The 19,328-nt window shown below is 34.8% G+C and overlaps 1 protein-coding gene across 4 annotated transcripts in view; it reads right to left on the bottom strand.

Annotated features, from left to right (window-relative positions):
• LOC145688115 (solute carrier family 41 member 1) overlaps nucleotides 1–19,328 on the bottom strand; it is a 227,352-nt gene that overhangs the window by 86,002 nt on the left and 122,022 nt on the right. For 3 of the 4 annotated variants that reach the window (XM_081761870.1, XM_081761869.1, XM_081761872.1), the window contains one exon: nucleotides 1,673–1,974. In XM_081761870.1, the coding sequence (XP_081617996.1) occupies nucleotides 1,673–1,972 (300 nt within the window). In that variant the 5' untranslated portion in view covers nucleotides 1,973–1,974. Of the gene's footprint in view, nucleotides 1–1,672; nucleotides 1,975–13,684; nucleotides 13,827–19,328 lie in introns of those variants that run through there. The other variant, XM_081761871.1, reaches the window with a different exon arrangement.

Raw genomic sequence — 19,328 nt, 5'->3', positions numbered from 1 at the left:
TAATGTGTAGGGATTTAAACGCTATTTTATATATATATATATATATATATATATATATATATATATATATATATATATATATATATATATAATACAATGGTCAATAACGAGTGTATCGACTGTGTTCACATGAGTCAATGTGTTAGTAGAGAGCAGTGGAACGATGGTATGTTCATTGTGTTGTGTGGCTGCAATAACGACGAACGCGATGAATGCAATGGCTTTACTCTCTGGGTTACAGCTGCCACACCTCAGAATCTACTTTTCCAGCTGCTGACATATACGCATTCAATTCTTTAGTACTCCAAGAAACAGCCTTTGCACCAAGTACCATCTCTTCAGTGTTTCCGATACAAGCTCCTACTGGAACTGTGTTGGACAGCAATAACAAGCCATCCATTGAAGATATCACTAGTCCCAAGCCGTCAACATCATCTGCATGTATCTGTGATCCTGTAGCTAATGCTTCGTCTTAGTCTTCTCACTTTGCATTCTCCAGTGACAGCTTTCACACTGAACTTATTCCAACTTCAAAAGTTAACAGATCTCTTCCTGGAAGGAATAGACAAAGAAACGTCCAAACAGTGACAATGACTAGAAGTCTGTTTAAAGAATACTTTAAGGATAAAGGGTCAACTTTGCAAGCAGGTGGACCAAAGAAAGGGGGTACTTATAAAAAGAATGGCGAAGGTGAAAGTTAAAGACATGTCATTGCGAAGATAGTTTCTAATATGGCGTTACTTGCAAAGGGCACTATTACGACGATGCTGTTAAAACTATTGATTGGTTGCAATGTGGAGCCTATAAAGGGTGGTATCACGAAACTTGTGATGACATATTGCCTCTTACTGGCCACTGTTCTTCTTGTTCCAACTAATTGTACTTTTTCCTGCATGTCTCTGTTCATTGGTTTCATGATAATATGAATAATGATAACCTGGCGCTATTTTATCCATAGTGTATGCAATACCGCCATTTCACTTTGCATGACATTATTGTGTATTACTTGTAGTACATATATTTTTTCCAGGTTCTTTGCACTATGTTGTAATCAGTGAACGCTAAGCTACTAAACAATGCAATATTATTTTTTCCGTCAAATATTAAGTGTGAAATTCTCGATAAAAAAGGAATGGTGGCGTTATTATAGCCAGTTACCCTATATATATATATATATGATGCACACAAAGTTACCCAATATGTGAAAAAGTGACCCACGGTTATACCCTGTAAATTCAAGGAGACGGAAATGAATGATTATGAAGTAATTCATGAAACAAAAATGTGGGAGGCAGGGGAAATGAAGAAACCACGAGAAAATCCACGAACTCGACGTCCTTCATCACAAATTCATATGACCTAGACCCCATATCGTAGGACTTTAGAGCTGCCATTGTCAGTACATATTGTCCCTTGCTTTAAAATAAAATTATTTTCTTCAACTTGACCAATTACACTGAAATCCGATCACCTATTTCGAAGTTATTCAGATCTAAACTTTGTCAAAAGAAATACAATTCTGATCAAAATCACACAATAGACAACATGAATTTAGGTTCTCACTGCCAATCAGTTTTGACAGATGAACTACGATTCAGTTTGTCTTGTCAGCGAATTGAATAGAACCATAAGCTTAACCCGTACGCATATCAAAAACTGCAATAATCCCTACCTGAACTTTATCTAGAACAAGACCAGCTCCAATGGTTCCTCCGCCAGCAATAAGGAACGGAATAGCCACTTGTGTTGCGGTTGTCCACCATTTTTCTTCTTTTGGTAATGACGGCGGTTCTGAATTTATGGATGTGATTGTAACCAGACTGCTACCTGAACTCAATGGGGAAGACGCCTTTTTCTCAGCCGCAAGTCGATCATCCAGGACTGCCTCTGGCACCATGGTAATACTGGTCAACCCAGGCTCGGAGCCCAGTTGCTTCGCCATCCCGCTCTCCAAGTCCGGAAAAACGACCATGCCTGTAAGAAAAGACATTATTTCTAAATTAATCCAATTAAAAACGAGTATTTTTCCAACTTTCCTTGACCAAGTATCATGGAACCAATTTTGGCTCGATTCAATGTTGACAGTTGTGTGAGTTAAATAATGATTTAAAATATTCAAAAGTGTACAAAAATCATACATAATGTGTTTACATCCAACGCATCGTTACTTCTTATTCAATTTGTATGAAGCAGGAAAAAACAATACATTTATTTGCGTCGTAAAGTGCTATTTAGAACCATGTACTTATGCAGAAAAGCAAGATTTTATTACTTCCATTGAAAGATCTATGAGTGTCAGTGGTTTACAGCACACTACTTAATAGTTCTACTTGTTTCGTAGGAAAGCTTTCTCGGTATGTTACTTTGTCTTCATTTCTTCCAGGTTATTTCATAATAAGGGACCTGCTTGAAGTATGTTTTGTTTATTACTACAATAGCAATTTTAAATTTTATTGGCATGTAAGTAATAACAATTTATTTTTCTTTTTGTTTTAAAGTATCATATTCAGATTTCACGAGTACAACAATAGCTGGAACTATCTAAATCTGTGTCAGCAACGGCTTTCTTTTTGTTCGGTACTCTGCTCCTCGTTAAAAATAAATATTGGTTTCTCAAACCAACATAAAATACTGCATCACTCTGAGAATTGCTAAAGTAAAAATAATAAGAATAATTACAGATCCGTTTTGGAAAAAGGTATCTTAGTTCTTGTCATTTATTTTTACATGTGCTATTGGCGTTACCAATGATCTTAACTTTCACGTACTTGTTTTAATCTATTACACAAAGTTATTGTCAACTGCTTACTGTACAAGTTTTGCTATTGTTCTTTTTGTCATAGGCTAACAGAGATGATTTTTGATGAGCATTTTATATCCCTCTTCTATATCAATTTCTGTTTGGAAGAGATTTTTTCTTCATTTGACTTCTGTTCATTTATAGTAATTTTTTTCTATCCTAATATTATAAAAAAGGAAACTTGTCAAACCGCAGGTCATGTTAATTCCTAATAGCAAACAATCACGCTAATACGGGTTGCTGCCTGTATTGCCTTTCTGTCTGACGCTAATAGGTGTCACTTGCGTGCAGATAATTTGCCGATTTAAAACGATTATAACGACTTAATTGCAAAATAAAAACTGTGTTGTTGCAATTGAATTATTTCAAAATAAAACAAGCGTCGTAACTATGTTTTGATTTATTGAGTTGAGTCCACATCCCGTTCAGCAGCGAGGTTATGTGAGACGTGGACCTACTGATTAACGTGGAATCCGAACCACATGAGCTCCAGCTGGGAGTCGAACCCAGGTCTCCCGCGCCAAAGACGCGTACGCTAACCGCTTAGATTTAGACAGAAGGAGCTCTGTTTAGATTTATGTAACCATATTTAGATTAATGTTTGTGTATTTCTACAGTAATATATTGTGACGATTTATTTACAACTTGAACTGTATTGTTTCAATTTAGTTATTTCAAAAGGGATAGCGATAACACTGAATATGAACGTGCTTTGCAGTTTACTATAAGGACAAGGAATATTACTATACTTCGGTTTGAGCATTAATATTTGTGTAACTGTATGGTTGGTGGGCAAACTCAGAAAAGAAGTTGAATGTAAACAATTACAGTTTTTAATTAAGCACGCTTTTAACCTTCTCGTGTGCAACAAATAGTTTAATTAAACTGCAAATTAACTTACGAAAGATTTAAGGAAACTAATCCAGGAAACAGAGTACTTCCATTGTACTTTTAATACACAAAATATCCCTATCAAAATATTCGGAATAATTATCATCTGCCATTACTACCAGAAAACTTATCGAGAAATTTGCAGGTTTCAACGCACTACTATAATCAGCAAATCTTTTCGTTTTTTTTCCCCGAAGTTTCACTCTATTTAATGTCATCAATTGTAATCTTAAATTCCATTTCTATTTTACCTTCAGCCACATCCACAAAAAAATCAATTTGTTCTAAAAAATATCCTACCACTTTCCTGTCCTCTTTTAAACTATCTGCATTTTTATTCTAATCTCCCCAATATTTGTTAATATTTCCTCTTTGGATTATCGATCCACCGAACTAAAATTCTCCATTCTTATCCATACCTACATTTGGAATGCTTCCAATCGTTTTGTGCCACTCTCTCGCAATGTTCACGTTTCTACTGTATAGAACACAAAGAATGACACAAGACATTTTATGAGTATTTTCCGTATCTCTGTACTAACGAAATACGTTTTTTTGTTCCTAAATACAGCTTTTTCCAATACTATCTTTAGTATTATTTCCGATTTGATACTCAGATTTTCAACAAAAAGTACCCGAAAGAAGTAGTATATATATAATTTTCTATACAATTTCTATAGTTGACACATTTTCCTTCCGCAACAGGAGTTACACAGATCCGCAAAGTAAACAAATACATCTAATTCTAAGACCTTCCGAAAAATTGTCTCCATTATATAGATTCTTCGTAACTATTTCTTGTAAACATATAATAAATAAAAGATACAGACCACCGCATTAAATTTTCTCGCTACAATTTCTTGAACTAAATCATGTTATGTTGCTGTTTTTACTGAAATAGAAATATGTATTTTTGAAATACAAGCAATATTGTAAGGTGTCCGAAGAAAACACCTCCCCCCCAAAAAAAAACTACACTGTGTATTTTTTCATGCAAAATGGGTTATGTCATATATTAGAATATTACATAATATTTTTATGGGATGTCAAGTGATGTATTTTGATGAGAAGTGATTAACGCAACACTATAGGATTACTAATGAAACATTTATTTATGATATATAAACAAAGTCATCTCAACAATTTTTGAGTAAATCGTTCCTAAAGAAATCCATCCTCAAGAGTAAAGTACTTCTTGCGATTTTTTCAGGACAGATAAGTTGTGCCATATTGTCAGATTACTAATGAACCGTTTATTTATGAAGTATGAACAAAAACGACTGGACCATGTTTGAAAAAAGTCATCTAAAAAGACACTTCCAATACTAAACTACCCCTTCTGAGTTTCTCCCAGAGATATAACTGATACCACAATTACGATTCTTAATGAAATATTAATGTGCCAAATATATTTACGGAAACGCTGAGCCATTTCCCAGAAAATATCCTTTTAAAACAGCCTTCAGTAAACTACTGTTCCTTTTTAGGGGGTAGGAAGAAAATTCGAAAAATTCTTCCTGAGATTTCTTTAAATCCTTAAGTTTAAAATATTTGGTGTGAGTACATTAAACGATATGGCCTTTAGGCAAGTATACATACATCGTGACAAACGAATAAATGAAGGGATGGTCGGATATTCACAATAACTTTTTCGGCATGTATGGAAGATAAAACATGTAAAGCCGGAATGGCTTAGTGGTAGAGCGTTCACCTCTGGTGCATGGGGGCTCTGGTTCGATCCCAGCTTGCGCCAAGTGAACTTTGTGGTGGACAAACACTGTGTGCGTGGGTTTTTACGGACTTCTCCCGTTTTCTCCCACTTTCTTCATTGCACCATTTCATTCATTTCTCATAATTATCGTTTCCTTTAGTCTAACCGGCATAACCATGGGACGTATAACTCAAAGATTTCATTTCATTTCATGAAACATGTAAATCCATTGGAATCTCAAATTAGATTACTTCACGATTATCATACTTTTTTCTGCCATATCGTCGCTCAAAAGTAATAATAATTGTGAAAGGTAAGCATCTGCTGTGAACTCATAAATAAATAAATGAGTAGAAAGTCGTATGCAGTACAATGAAAGAGTTACTGAAAACTAAATAGAAAATATTTTCAACTACAGTACATTGGTACTCTAGTGTATTTTGTACTGTTTTGGTTCAAATGGACGACGATTTAAAACGTACTACAAAAAGGAAAGAAAAGAAAATGACAAAGAGCAAATAATGAAAATTGTTCACATTCAGTGATGCGAGAAGCTAAATTGAAGGTGTGCCCAATCGGATGTAAATGTACTTTATATGATCTCCTATCTTTACATTATAGGATTCGGATGAAACAGAAAATTGGTTTCACTTGTTTGTTGAAACGCAGATTTATAGAGGATTTAATTCATGATGTACATACAAGTCAATACGCAAAATTCTAGAAGTCGATGCATGAAGAAGAAAATTTAGAGTATACCACATGAATTTGCAGAAATAAAATATAGTAATTAACACTACATACAATCGGTGTTACTATTCTTCAGGGTTTTAAAATTTGAATTAAAATGTCACCCTTCTCACTAGATATTTTGCTTTATGCCCTCCTATTTATTATATGTGTTAGCATTTAATGACTACAGATCGCCGATTGAATTGTAATTGTCATCACTGCTTAGATTCCGAGGACGAAAATGAATTTTGCTCGTTTCCGCATCCTGCATAACTAAGAAAACAACCTTTGACGTTCACATGGAAGTACCGGAGAGCAACGGGATACAAACAGTGACTAATAACTTAAAGTTTACCAAATTACAAAGTTTATTGGATTACCGTTAAGATATTTGAAACACAATTGAACTTTTTTCTGTTTCCTCTTTCGTTTCGTGTTCTTGGTCACTCCTAGAGATGGCGGTACAACAACATCTTCATTCTTTTTTAATCATGTCAGTGAGCTGTTTAAAGCGGTATACGGCCAAAACCTCGCGTGGCCAAAACCTCGCCGCCCAAAACCTCGCGGGACAAAATCTCGCCGGGCCAAAACCTCGCGTGGCCAAAACCTCGCCGCCCAAAACCTCGCGGGACAAAATCTCGCCGGGACAAAACCTCGCCGCCCAAAATCTCGCAGTGCCAAAACCTCGCCGCGAATGAAACTTTTCTTTAAAATTTACCCAATGTGTTTCCTAATATGCAATTCCACATTACAAATAATAATAATAATAATAATAATAATAATAATAATGATAATAATAGTAATAATAATAATAATAATAATAATAATAATAATAATAATAATAATAATAATAATAAGATACAAAACATCGTGTGCGTGGGCTTTCTCGGGTTATTCCCGTTTCCTCCCACTTTCTTTATTCGATCATTTCCTTCATCCTGGTCATCTACGTCTCCTTTAACCTATAGGACATAATCAAGGAACCTCGTAAAAACTCATATATTGTTTCATATTTTCATAAATATTATTAGATTTTTGTTAAAATTTGAAGTTTTTGGATGTTCCAAAGTTCACGAAACTAACCTCGTTAGTTGTCATTACTTTCCTTATGCAGACTTTCTTTCCCTATAACCAGTTTAAAAACATCCTGTCGCCCTACCTTCACATTGAAATCCTCTAATACAGAAATAGAATTTTCATATGGTATCGCTGGACTTGGTCAAATACCCGTGATACTTCTTCTGAAACAGCGTCTTTTATACCGTCATCCTTATCATCTGTTGGAACATTTACATTTTGGTCAGGCGAGATTTTGGGTATGGCGATATTTTGGGGCGCGAGGTTTTGGCCCGGCGAGATTTTGGCCCGCGAGGTTTTGGCCCCGCGAGATTTTGGCCCGCGACGTTTTGGGCGGCGAGGTTTTGGCCAGGCGGGGTTTTGGCCCGGCGAGATTTTGTCCCGCGAGGTTTTGGGCGGCGAGGTTTTGACCAGGCGAGGTTTCGGCCTGGCGAGATTTTGGGCCGCGAGGTTTTGGGAGGCGAGGTTTTGGCCAGGCGAGGTTTTGGTCCGCGAGGTTGTCGCCGCGAGGTTCTGGCCGCGAGGTTTTGTACCCAAACCGTTTAAAGCAAACATTTCATTTTCAAAAATCGTAACAAAAAAGACAAGTATATATTATAGGTATATGAGAAAGATCACGGAAATATGCTTTTAGTACAAGCATCTTTGCTTAAACACACCTAGAGTCACACTTTTTAAAAACTTCTTTTGTTTTCTTTCTTCTTGTGTTTTAATTTTAAAAATGCTACAAATATTATTGGCGGTTGACGAAAGAAAATTTGTCCAAAGATGAGACGTAATACCAGTCAAAAGAGCTTATTGAGCTAAACAAAATGGTACGGGTGAAAGCTAAAGCTCATTCGTAATTTTTAAGAAAATCAAAGAAATCGAATTTCTTTCTAAACCTTAAAATTGATGCTGTACAAGAACCACGGCACCTACTGAAGTGAAATCCTATGACACTAGAGAACAACAATGCATAATACGGTTAATGAGATATAGCCAAAGATATATGAATAACTGTTTAAGTTTTATTTACTTATGAAATTGTTCAAATATAAGATCCCTATCAAACAAAAGACTATGTCATACTGGACAAATCAGATTCTTGGGGATAAATTATCATGCGTAGTTTTTTTTTTTTTTACAAAATCAAAAGAAAACGAACTGTTGTGGCTCTAGAAAGTATTATGTTCTTTGCTAATAATAAATGACAGTTTCTTTTTTGGAAGAAACTGTTATTTATATACTGCATATGTAGCAAATTCCACTGTTAAATAACATTGTATATGTTGTTTGTCTTTTCCTCATGGGAAGAAACACACTCTTTTTTCCATATACTACTTATAATAAAGGCGTCACGTAAAACTTCACTAAATATTCCACAATATACAAGCGTACGTTTATAATTTTCCGTCCCGTAAGTGATTTCAACAATAAATAAATTTAACTTGTAATTTTGGTAACCGATTTGTAGATATGAAATTGTGATTATTTTTCCTTTACGATCTTATCGTTTAAAATATTAAATTTTACATCATTCGGTAGGAAACCTAACGGTATCCGCAAAATTTTGTATCTTCAAAAAACGATGTAACTGTGAAAATTATATATTTCTTATGATACACTTTAAGATAGAAAAAAGAAAAGAAAAGAAAAGAAAAGAAAAAAAACTTCCACGCAACTAAATTTTAAAGTTCTCGCCTTTGCTTCTATTAAATTAAATTTAAAATTGCAACAAAATCAAATTTACTTTCTTTTTGTTTTTTTGTTTGTGCTTTATTCCTGCTTAATTCTCTCCATTACAGAATAAAGCATAGTAATGTGACGCTGCACATGCTTGGTATTTCTTCTTTAATTATCATAATTATGAAATGCGGAAAAGAAACAAAGAAAATTTAAAAAATGCAAAAAGTTGATGACATTGATAAGTACCTCTATTAAAGGAAAGCGCAAAAGGATGCAACCAAAATACAATTACGAGAGTTAACTTAATTTCTTCTTAGCAAGATAAGCTAACTTGGGCATTTTAATAGCAGCAAAATAATAACAATAGACCAAATAATAATAAAGTACAGCACCTAAAAGTCATAGTTCTATTTATAACCGACTGGAATTACGATTATCCTTTAAATGTACAACTACAACATTATTAATTATAAGTAATAATGGTAAATGTAAGTAATATTAATTATAATTAGTTATAAGTAATAATGTTGGGAGTTTGTGTAGACGAGTTCAAGGGGAAATTATTGTAAAAAAAATAGAAAATGCCGTTTTCGTTTGTCATTATGAAGGTAACCTGTGAAAACACTTCAAGAATACCGATTCAAGGTATGTTGCACAATAACATATTTTCTACAACACATACTTTACTTTACTTGGTACAAAAATTGAGGGAAATTTTATTTTTCTCATTTTCCGAATTTGTTTCTGGTTGAATGTATATTTTTCTTAATCTTTTATTTTAGGTTATAAATTTACTAGCCAATCATTTATGACGTTGTCAATTGTGTCTACAAGTAATCTGTTTTTTTTTTCTTTAAATAATAAGAAACAAGCAAACATTCCCTCCATTAGATCAGGCACATTCTAATATCCTACCAGACCAATGCGCTTACTGCTTCACAAATTTCTTTTATACGTTTTCTGATAAAAAAAAAAGATCTAGGGTAGAAATAAATTTTTAAATAACGTTTATGCTATTTTAATTCTTTACCTTTCATGGGCCAGAAGAAGCCATAAGTTGACTTCAAATAAGTTCTTTTAACTATCAAAATTGAGGCTTCAGATGATGCTTACTTTGCGAAATTCACAAAGCATAGTTCTATTTATGTAAACCAACTATTAATAACATCGGATTTATAACACGTATTTCAGTATTTCGGTTTCCTACATCAGCACATTCTACTATCAAGCCTTCTAATGAGTAGCTTATGACTTGTCTCACGGCTAAACAGTTAGACTTTTACTTTTCTTGTAGAAGATATGGGTTCGATGTCTCCTGGGAACACATTTGATTTAGACACTAGGCTGAAATGTAGGACTATGTAGTAAATGTACAGTCCGGGAACTGAGGAAAGAAACTTTAAATTAGTGAACTATTAGTGAATTGATAAATATAGTCCGACTAGTGTTGCCCATGAGATGAGACGAGACGAGATGTGAAGTAAGGGTTTCTCGTCTCATGTCGTAAATTTTGGTAGAAATCTCCTCTTGTATCGATTCTCAAAAGGTTCTTTCTCGTCTCGTCCTGCGACTACCGACTATCCGGCGGAAGTGCAGGCCGGACAATAATAATAATAATAATAATAATAAAAGACGGAGTCGTCGAAGTTCTGTAATTACTCACTTCTTGATCCACCTATGCCATTAAGACCACACTTTTTATATGTATCAAATCCCGCTCATATTAATATTTTCTGACTTTTTAATACAGACTAGTAGTTTATAAATATTTGTTATGTACTGTACTGTGCGTTTAAAAAAAGTACTACAGAGAAAGCAAGTTAAGGAAGGAAGCATGAGATAACGTGAACCAGGGACTCTCAACTTTTTCACCTGTGTACTACCATAAGGTGTACGAATCATCCAGCAGTGGTTTCGCGTACCTTAAGTTGGGAAAACATTATGTAAAATACGCATACTTACAATTTTAAAATAAACAAAATATTAACCTGGATAAAAGATTACACAAATGTAAAAAAAAAAACGCTTGAGAATGCTCCAAGAGCATTGCCAGAACGAACTTAAAAAGAATGGAGATATGAAGCGGGAAGGATAACTGTCATTGTTCCTAGATGTAGAAGTATTTTTTCCTCACCTTCTTCTCTTTCTCGCAAAAATGAGCAAAATATCATCTCTCTATGACTACAGTTCTCGAGATATGGCTGCTTAAATACCTAGAAATTCGAACTTTTTTTGCCAATATCTGGGGAACGGTGACCAGTTGGCCAGTAGACTGTTTATCAGTGGTCACCGGTTACTATTAGGAACCAAAATGAGGAACCAATTAGAGTATCACCATCCCCTTAGACACTGATCAACACCAATATGATCTTTGTGTGACTTACGGTTAACGAGATTTGGCTCCTTAAATCTCCCGAAATCGGAACTATCTTTTGGCCAATATCACGGAAACGGTAAGTCATAGAAAGATGATATTGGTGTTAATCAATCCCTAAAAGAATGTTAAACATTTTCGTACTGATATTAATTGATGGCCACTATCCAATTGGCTACTGGCCAAACCAATGGCCAGTTAGACAGTGGCCACCAGTTAATATTTAGTACCAAAATATTTACCATCCCCTTAGGTATTGATCAACATCAATATCATCTCTCTACAACTTATGGTTCCCGAGCTACGGCTCGTTATATATCTAGAAATTGACCATTTTTTGGCCAATATCACGGGAACCGTAAATCATAGAGAGATGATATTGGTGTTAATCAATCCCTAAGAGTATGGTAAACACTTTGGTAACAATAATAATTGGTGACCACTGGACAACTGGCCATTGGCCAAACCAGTGGCCAGTTGGACAGTGGCCACCGGTTACTGTTTTCTACCAAAATATTTACCATCCTTTCAGATATTGACCAACACCAATATCACCTCTCTATGACTTGCGGTTCCCGAGATATGGCTCCTTAAATCTCTGGAAGTCGGCCAATTTTTGGCCAATATCTCGGAAACGGTAAGAGTGACGCGAAAATTTTAATCACTTTCTCTGATAGTTTTTGTTGCTCTATCGAATGCAGGGTTCAAAATTGAAAAAAAAATCGCAAATAACAGACAGACGGACAGACAGACATAGACATAGAGGATTCAGTAACTAACTTTTTAAGTTCGTTAAAAATACTGCTTCTCCTCGACAGGGCCGCGTTTTTATTAAATCGTTTTCTTTCTTTTTTAACCAGGCTAGATAGTTTCGAGTCCGTTAGTCGATAATCTTCTGTACTTTACGTTTGGAAATAATGCAACAAATACTCTTTGTAGACTAATTTAGTAATACGCTAGTCTCTAAATCCAGCATGACTCACGCAGCGCAAAATAAAATGACCTACTATATAATATTCCTGGAAGATCGCCTGTACGTGTTTTTGGCACAGAAGATCGGATTTGATTTCTGGCGGAGCTCATGTAGTTCGGATTTCACGTTTAGCTGTAGGTACACGTCTCATATAGTCTCGTTGCTGAAAGTGAAGCTAAACTGAAATTCAAATGCTGTTTTTGTTCTTTTAATAGTGTTGTTTTGTATATTAGGTTATATTTTATACATATACTTTGTAAACAGGTAGTACACAGAATTCTAGTTGGTAATGCTGTGGAAACTGTTCTTCGCATAAACCAATCAGAAGGTGGAATGATAATAAAACAAGACTATCGAGAGGTAACTAACAACAATTCTGGTTAAAGCTATCTGAATAAGCGAGACTCGAATAATCAGCCTTTGTTTCTGTGACGATGAACATTTGGGTTCCTTAAACCTCAAATATAGATTTATTCTTTTCAGATGGCAAAGTTAAAGTGAAATATAAGCCTTGTTTTTTATTCAACAAAGCACTGTCCGTAACAAACCTTTCGTGCTTTCAATGAAAATGCCCTTATTATAGAATTTTCTTTTCACATAGCAACTACAATTTTCTTTGTTGTCCCATGTCAGTTAAGATAATATATTTGACAAAAAATATAATAATTATCTATTTTAACACAACAATTTTTGACGGTAACTTCAGAAACATTACCTTAAAAAAGAACTTTGTTGCGAAATAAATATTTATCACAGTTCATTTTTATAGTTTTTAATAAAATTCTGAAATCTAATTGGTAATTACTGGTTAACTTACAATGCATAATATCTTATACTCTTTGATAAAAAACAGAACTCAAAAACTGGTTTCTTTATAGAGTCTATTGTGAAATAACTGTATAAAGTAACTGAATATAGAGAGATATGCAGGAATCAAGTAAAATTGACAAGTTTGATTTCAGGCTAGAAAAACAAATGAGGATGTAATCTTATTTCCTTTCCAAGTTGGAATTTGTCTCAAAATTTGATACCAGAAGCCGTGAACAAAGAAGATTTGACAGTCAGGATGTATCCTATTTACTTGAGCTTAAAAAGATTTTTTTTTTTTTTGCTATGTTCTGACATGATCCATGTCTCCAGAAATATTTGCTGGAGTTAGATTGTGGTATGGTCATTTCAATTACCGTATAGCTTTCGTGAGTGAAAACAAACTTCACCTCTTAACTCTATACTTTCATAAAGATGGAGATTTATCACCTCTTTTTGTAGACCAGTTAAATATCAAAATTACACATTATCGGTAATTGCTGCCATTGACTTTGGGATTCAACATTTAATTCTGGATATTTTATTTTATATTAGCAAGTGCGAAAGGAAAATTTGCTACACGTACAGTAAAATTTTATATCTACAGTATCTTTGTGTGTGTGTGTGTTACACGAAAATATTGTGGCTTACCATGTGTTTTCCTTTCCTCTGCTGATTTTTACTGGTGGGTACCATCGCCATTATCACCATCAAATTAGTTTACATCATCATGTTCTGATACAAATAAAGGATCACGACTTTTCACATCATATTATTGTTTATAATAACGCAAAAGATTGTTTATTCGTAACACGCATCGTGCGAAAGAAAAGAATTCTGTACTTGACTATGCCAACCGACATACAGCACAGAAAAATATGTTGATAAACTCAAGCCAGGTACAACAAGGACAACATTGAAGTTGTTTTACATGCAAAGATAACCTATATTGATAGAAGAATAAGACCTTATTTAATGTCAAGAACAGTATGTCTTGATATAGAATATTTAAATGCAAAGTAAGGTATTGAATTAACTTTTTTTTTTCATGATCAGACCAACGCCAACAGGCCTTAACTATTCAATTATTAACCAGATCGTGGAAGTTAACAGATCCAACATTGTAAGGTAGCAGGGGAACTGAGCTAGGAAATAGTTATCATTAAGGAATCATCAAACTTATAAAAATACAACTTCAAGCAAGAAATAAAAAATAAACGTTTAGATAAGTTGAGTGTATATTCCTATTCAAAATTTATTACAACTATACAGGGTATCTCAAAAGTAATGGCGAAAAATGAAAACACAGATTCCTGGCACCCAAACAAGCAAAAACGTTTATGTGACATATAGTCCGGAAGTTGACAGGGACGGAGCTACGAGTCAGCTCCTAAAGTGGGGAAAAGGAACTTCACACCTGTCTACTGGAATAATTATAGAAGCTAGGAAGGGTGTTGAGAAATACACAAAAATCAGAGGGGGTGAGCGGAAAATCCACCTCTGTAGAACTGTGTTTTCCGTAGGTTTTGAATTTCCCCATGTTAATTTTCTCGGATGTACACTTCATCCTCCCTGTAAAATATCCTTTAATTCCCACACTCTTTGAGGTTAGTACAATCATGCTGGGTGCACATTGCCTTGACCGCCATTTGGTTGTCATTCATGGGTGACAACAACTTCGTACTGTATTTTGTCCATCTTCATTGCGCTGTTGCATTGCCGGTGCTGGAAAGTCATTCCGGGAATCCTCAGACGATGTGTGGGGAATCCCGTGCACACTTATGTCAAGCATTTGTACATGCGTTTAACATGTCAAGCCGATGATTTTTATGTGTTCTGACCTGGCTTTATGTATTTCTGACTCTTATTATTATCTCGATAGGTAGGTGTGAATTTCCTTTCCCCCTACAGTCGAAGCTGTCTAGCTACGCCCCTGCCCACTTTCGGACTATATGTTATATAAACGTTTTTGCTTTTTTGGTATCAGGAGTCTCTGGTTTCATTTTTCGCCATTACTTTTGGGACACCCTGTATACAGGGTGTTTTTTTTAACTTGATACTGCAAAATATCTAAGAAAAAAATAAAATAAGCATCGGACGAAAAAACTGTTCGAAAAAGTTATTATTTTGAGGAGGACATTCATCTGTGATAAAGTTAGTCCACTGGAGGTGGAGTGGGGTGAACTTTCAAAGTTTAAATGGGGACCACCATTATTTTGTTGCAGATTACACGGAGGAAAATAAGTAAATTTTATTTGAAATATTTTTCTCGATTCGTGATAGATGGAGCTGTAATCAGTGAAAACTAGGTTAACTAAGGTTTCTTCAATTGGGAGCCTCCGCGCTTGATTCCAACATAAATCAGGACCAATAATGATAGAAAAGTCCACGTTTTTCTCTTAAACGTTTTCTCGATTCGTTGTAGGAGGCTTGAAAGATGACAATGCATTTGGTGTGTGTTGGCTAATTAAGCTGTATCGATCATGGCAGTGCATTTAAGTGCAGATTACGGTGGTAATCGTAGTTAGATGGCAAGAATTTTCCGTGATCCACACCACGGTACCTTGTTGACTATCTGATCTATTTTGTTTGACGTAATGCAATACTGTAGTCCTAAAATTTTCAGAGGATGCACTCTGTTTTGTTTTCCTCTATGATTGTCATAAAAGATACAGAAGGCATTTTTAATGAACAATGTAAAAGCGCATGCATTAATTAATTTAATTAAAATATAAAGAATACATTACTAGTTTATAGTCTAAAAGCATTTTATGCTGTTTTTCTTGATCACAGTCTTTACTTAAATCGCACATTTAATATCATAAGAGGATATAGGTATGGGGAAGCAACCAATTCATTCGGAGAGGGAACAGAAAAAAAATCTGTTCCCAAATCTGCCCAAATTTAACTCTGCAAAATCGTTAAGACATAAAAGTTTTCTTTTTTCAATTAATAGGTTCTGTGTTGCTCAAAATTAGGTATTAACATTGGCGTGATATTGAAATTATTCGTACCTTAGTTTAAAAGTATCGAACAAGTTTGGTTCTCTTCAGCAGAGAACAAGGTTTCGAGCAATTGAAATGTCACAGCCATCGACCATCAAAACGCTTCGATATCCTCTCAGATCAGAGATGTGACATTTTGCATCGATCTATTCCCTCATTCTAAAACTAACAATTTTGTGTTTTGGTTCCTTTTGCACAATAAAATCCAAATAATATTAGCTAGTAACAACAGTAACAATGAAAACATTCGATAAAACACAAGACGTGACACTAACCTTGATAAAGGTTTCTCCGGAAGCTACTTGTGTCCGTTTGCTCATTGTCCTCACAGTTATCACTAGAATACTTTTACTTAAATACCCTAAATATCACTAATAACAAAACAAGACATAGAAATCTTGAACAAAGTAGTTTGAACACCCATCATTAACTTCCTCTGGAATAATAAATTCTTCCTCTGGAGCTATTCATATCTCTTAACACGATCCTACTTCACACTTATCACATGAAAACTCTTAATAATTAAATAACACTGGTAAAAATGTTTAAAAGCTTAAACAAAATAACGTTACTTTAAAGATATTATTTACCTTCAATACTACAGTTTTCTCCTAGAGCTATTTGCACCGGTTTACCTAGAAACACTCCAAAGCGCATCTTTTGATTTTTCATAACCGATGTCACTAGCCCGTTTTGCACAAACTTTCGATTTACTAGCACTGTAATTTTGAAGCCAGGTGTTCACACATTTCTGACGCATGAACTAATCAAGTGGTGGTCTATTTGATTTGATGAACATATGAACATAAAACTGGAGATCTGGGTAATAAACAGTGATGGACTCAAGTCAGTGACAATGTTATTCATCAAGCTAAATCCTCGCTCACACTCCGCTGTGGAACATGGCAATGTGGAAATTGTTTTCATCACTGGTAATATATTTGATGGAATAGTTTCAGCTGTAGACTTGTCTGCTAAGTCTCTTAACCCTTGAAGTGCGGCAGTTTCATCAAGACGGAAACGCCTGTAGGTTCATGTTAATTTATGATCTCAATGACGTATGTTTCTCTTAATTATGTTAGCAGGATCGAGTGCTGAAATGTCCTGTAGCAGTTGCTTACTTTATGAGTCGGCGTCAGAACACAGTCTGGATCTCATTCTAACTGACACACTTTGAATGAATTGACGAGCATTTATTACAACTATCTTCTTGTTGTGTTCTAGAATTACATTTTGAAACATACCTCCTTTACAGCCTACAAGCCTAACTGCATATGTTCACCTAGCCCATCTTTGAAACTTTCGAGCTCTTGACAGAGTTATCTCATGTAGCTGTAACTCTTTCGACGGCATAACCAACTCTTGCAAGACGCCAAACGTTAGTCCTAAATCCAGAACAAATTCTGGATTAGCAAGTCTTTTCCTCAAACCTCGAAATGTTGCTTTCATATTTGGATCTATTTTGTTATCCTGCAATGAGTTAGTGAATTCAAGATGGAGTGTTCCGAATGATGTCTGCACAGCCTTTACGGCTCTGATTGTACTTTCAACCCACTCCCATTGCGCTTCTTCCATTGCGTGACAATGCTTAGGCGACAGACTGTATACACTATACACTTTGTCCATAAAAGCTTTGAAGTGATCAGTACTCCGGTCTTGAAGAGTAGGATGGAAATATGAATATCACAATTAAACGAAGTTTTTGCACTGATCAAATTTCAGAGCCACACGTACTTGGAGAAAGCTGACGTAATTTTTCCATTCTTTCTTTTCCTTTCGCCCTTTCTCTGATTTCTTTTTGCTTGTGTGTGTGTGTGTCTGTGTGTAATCAGAGGGTAGTTAGAAAAATAGCATTTTTCTCATGACACATATATTTGAATGTCTGCTAAGAGTATAAGAGAAAAAAAGGTGATATAGTCACTTTATGATTGGAGGATTAAATAAATGAATATATAAATAAATAAATATAAACAAAACAAAAATAAATATATACAGTTTGAAGCAGAAGTACATTCTAATGACCAAGATTAAGCAGAGGGTATAAGGCCTGTACCGCCGTGTATCCTCGGCTACAGCCCTGACGTTCACTCACTTAATCGAGAAAGATGTTAATCTAATTGTTCAAGAGGTTTGTTTTACGTTGTATCAGTTCCTTTATTCGCTTATTTTATATTAGTTTTGAAGTGTACTTTATTTCACATTTCGGATACTATGATACTAACATCATGTCCAATTAGATATATTCACTATATTCATTAAATTGCTTCATTTGTTTTGAATTGCGTTCATTATTTTTTAAAGTAGTTTTGCCTAGTTTCCTTATTTTATTTTGTTATATTTCGTATCGTCGTTGTCCCACTGACACTGCGTAAGTATGGATTATCTGTCTATGCAATAGAAAACAAAATTATTCCGATTTATGAACATTTTATTGGGACTTTACCTCTCAAGAATTTGTTTAGTACGTTTTCCTAAAAGATGAGGTATACCAAGAAGTCCCAAAAACCTTTGAAAATATGGTGGAGCAAATTAGGAAAACCAAAATTACTGCAGATACGCATTTCAGTTGTGTACAGTCAATCACTTGAGTAAAAGCAAGTAGTCAGGGAAACGTGAGATAGTATCGGAAAATTACCCAGTATTCTATTCGGGTGGCGGTAAGGCCGAGAATGATATCGCGATAGCAATGAAGAATGAAGTAGTAAGAAGTGTAACCAAGGTGGAATGCTGGGGTGACTGCTTGATGGTTACAAATGAAGTGCAAAACCAGTGAATATTGTGAAAATACAAGTGTATATGCCTACAATCGACCATGATGACAATGAAGTAGAAGTAGTATATGATGAGATTAGTGACATATTGCATCAGGAGGGAAGAGGCAAGGTCAACGCCATAGTAATGGGAGACTTCAACAGCGTAGTAGCACAAGGAGCTGCGAATAACGTGGTAAAACCATTTGGATTGGGTAGAAGAAACCCACGGGGCCAAATGCTTATCGATATCTGTGGCAACATGTTATGGTGATGACGAACATGTGGTTTAAGAAAAGAAAAACTAAGATATACATGTGGACAAGTCGAGGAGATAAATGCTACCAAACCGATGACTTTACTTTCATCCCAATTCATAAACATTCTCTCTCTCAACATTCATTAACAGTAAGTTCTCACTTAAAGAAGATCTAAATCGTTTATATATATATATATATATATATATATATATATATATATATATATATATATATATATATATATATATATATATATATATATATATATATATATATAATT

Source organism: Thermobia domestica, chromosome 6 (genome assembly GCF_964235325.1).
Source record: "Thermobia domestica chromosome 6, izTheDome1.hap1.1, whole genome shotgun sequence".
NCBI classification, from domain to species: domain Eukaryota; kingdom Metazoa; phylum Arthropoda; class Insecta; order Zygentoma; family Lepismatidae; genus Thermobia; species Thermobia domestica.
This window is presented reverse-complemented; position numbering and strand designations above follow the sequence as displayed.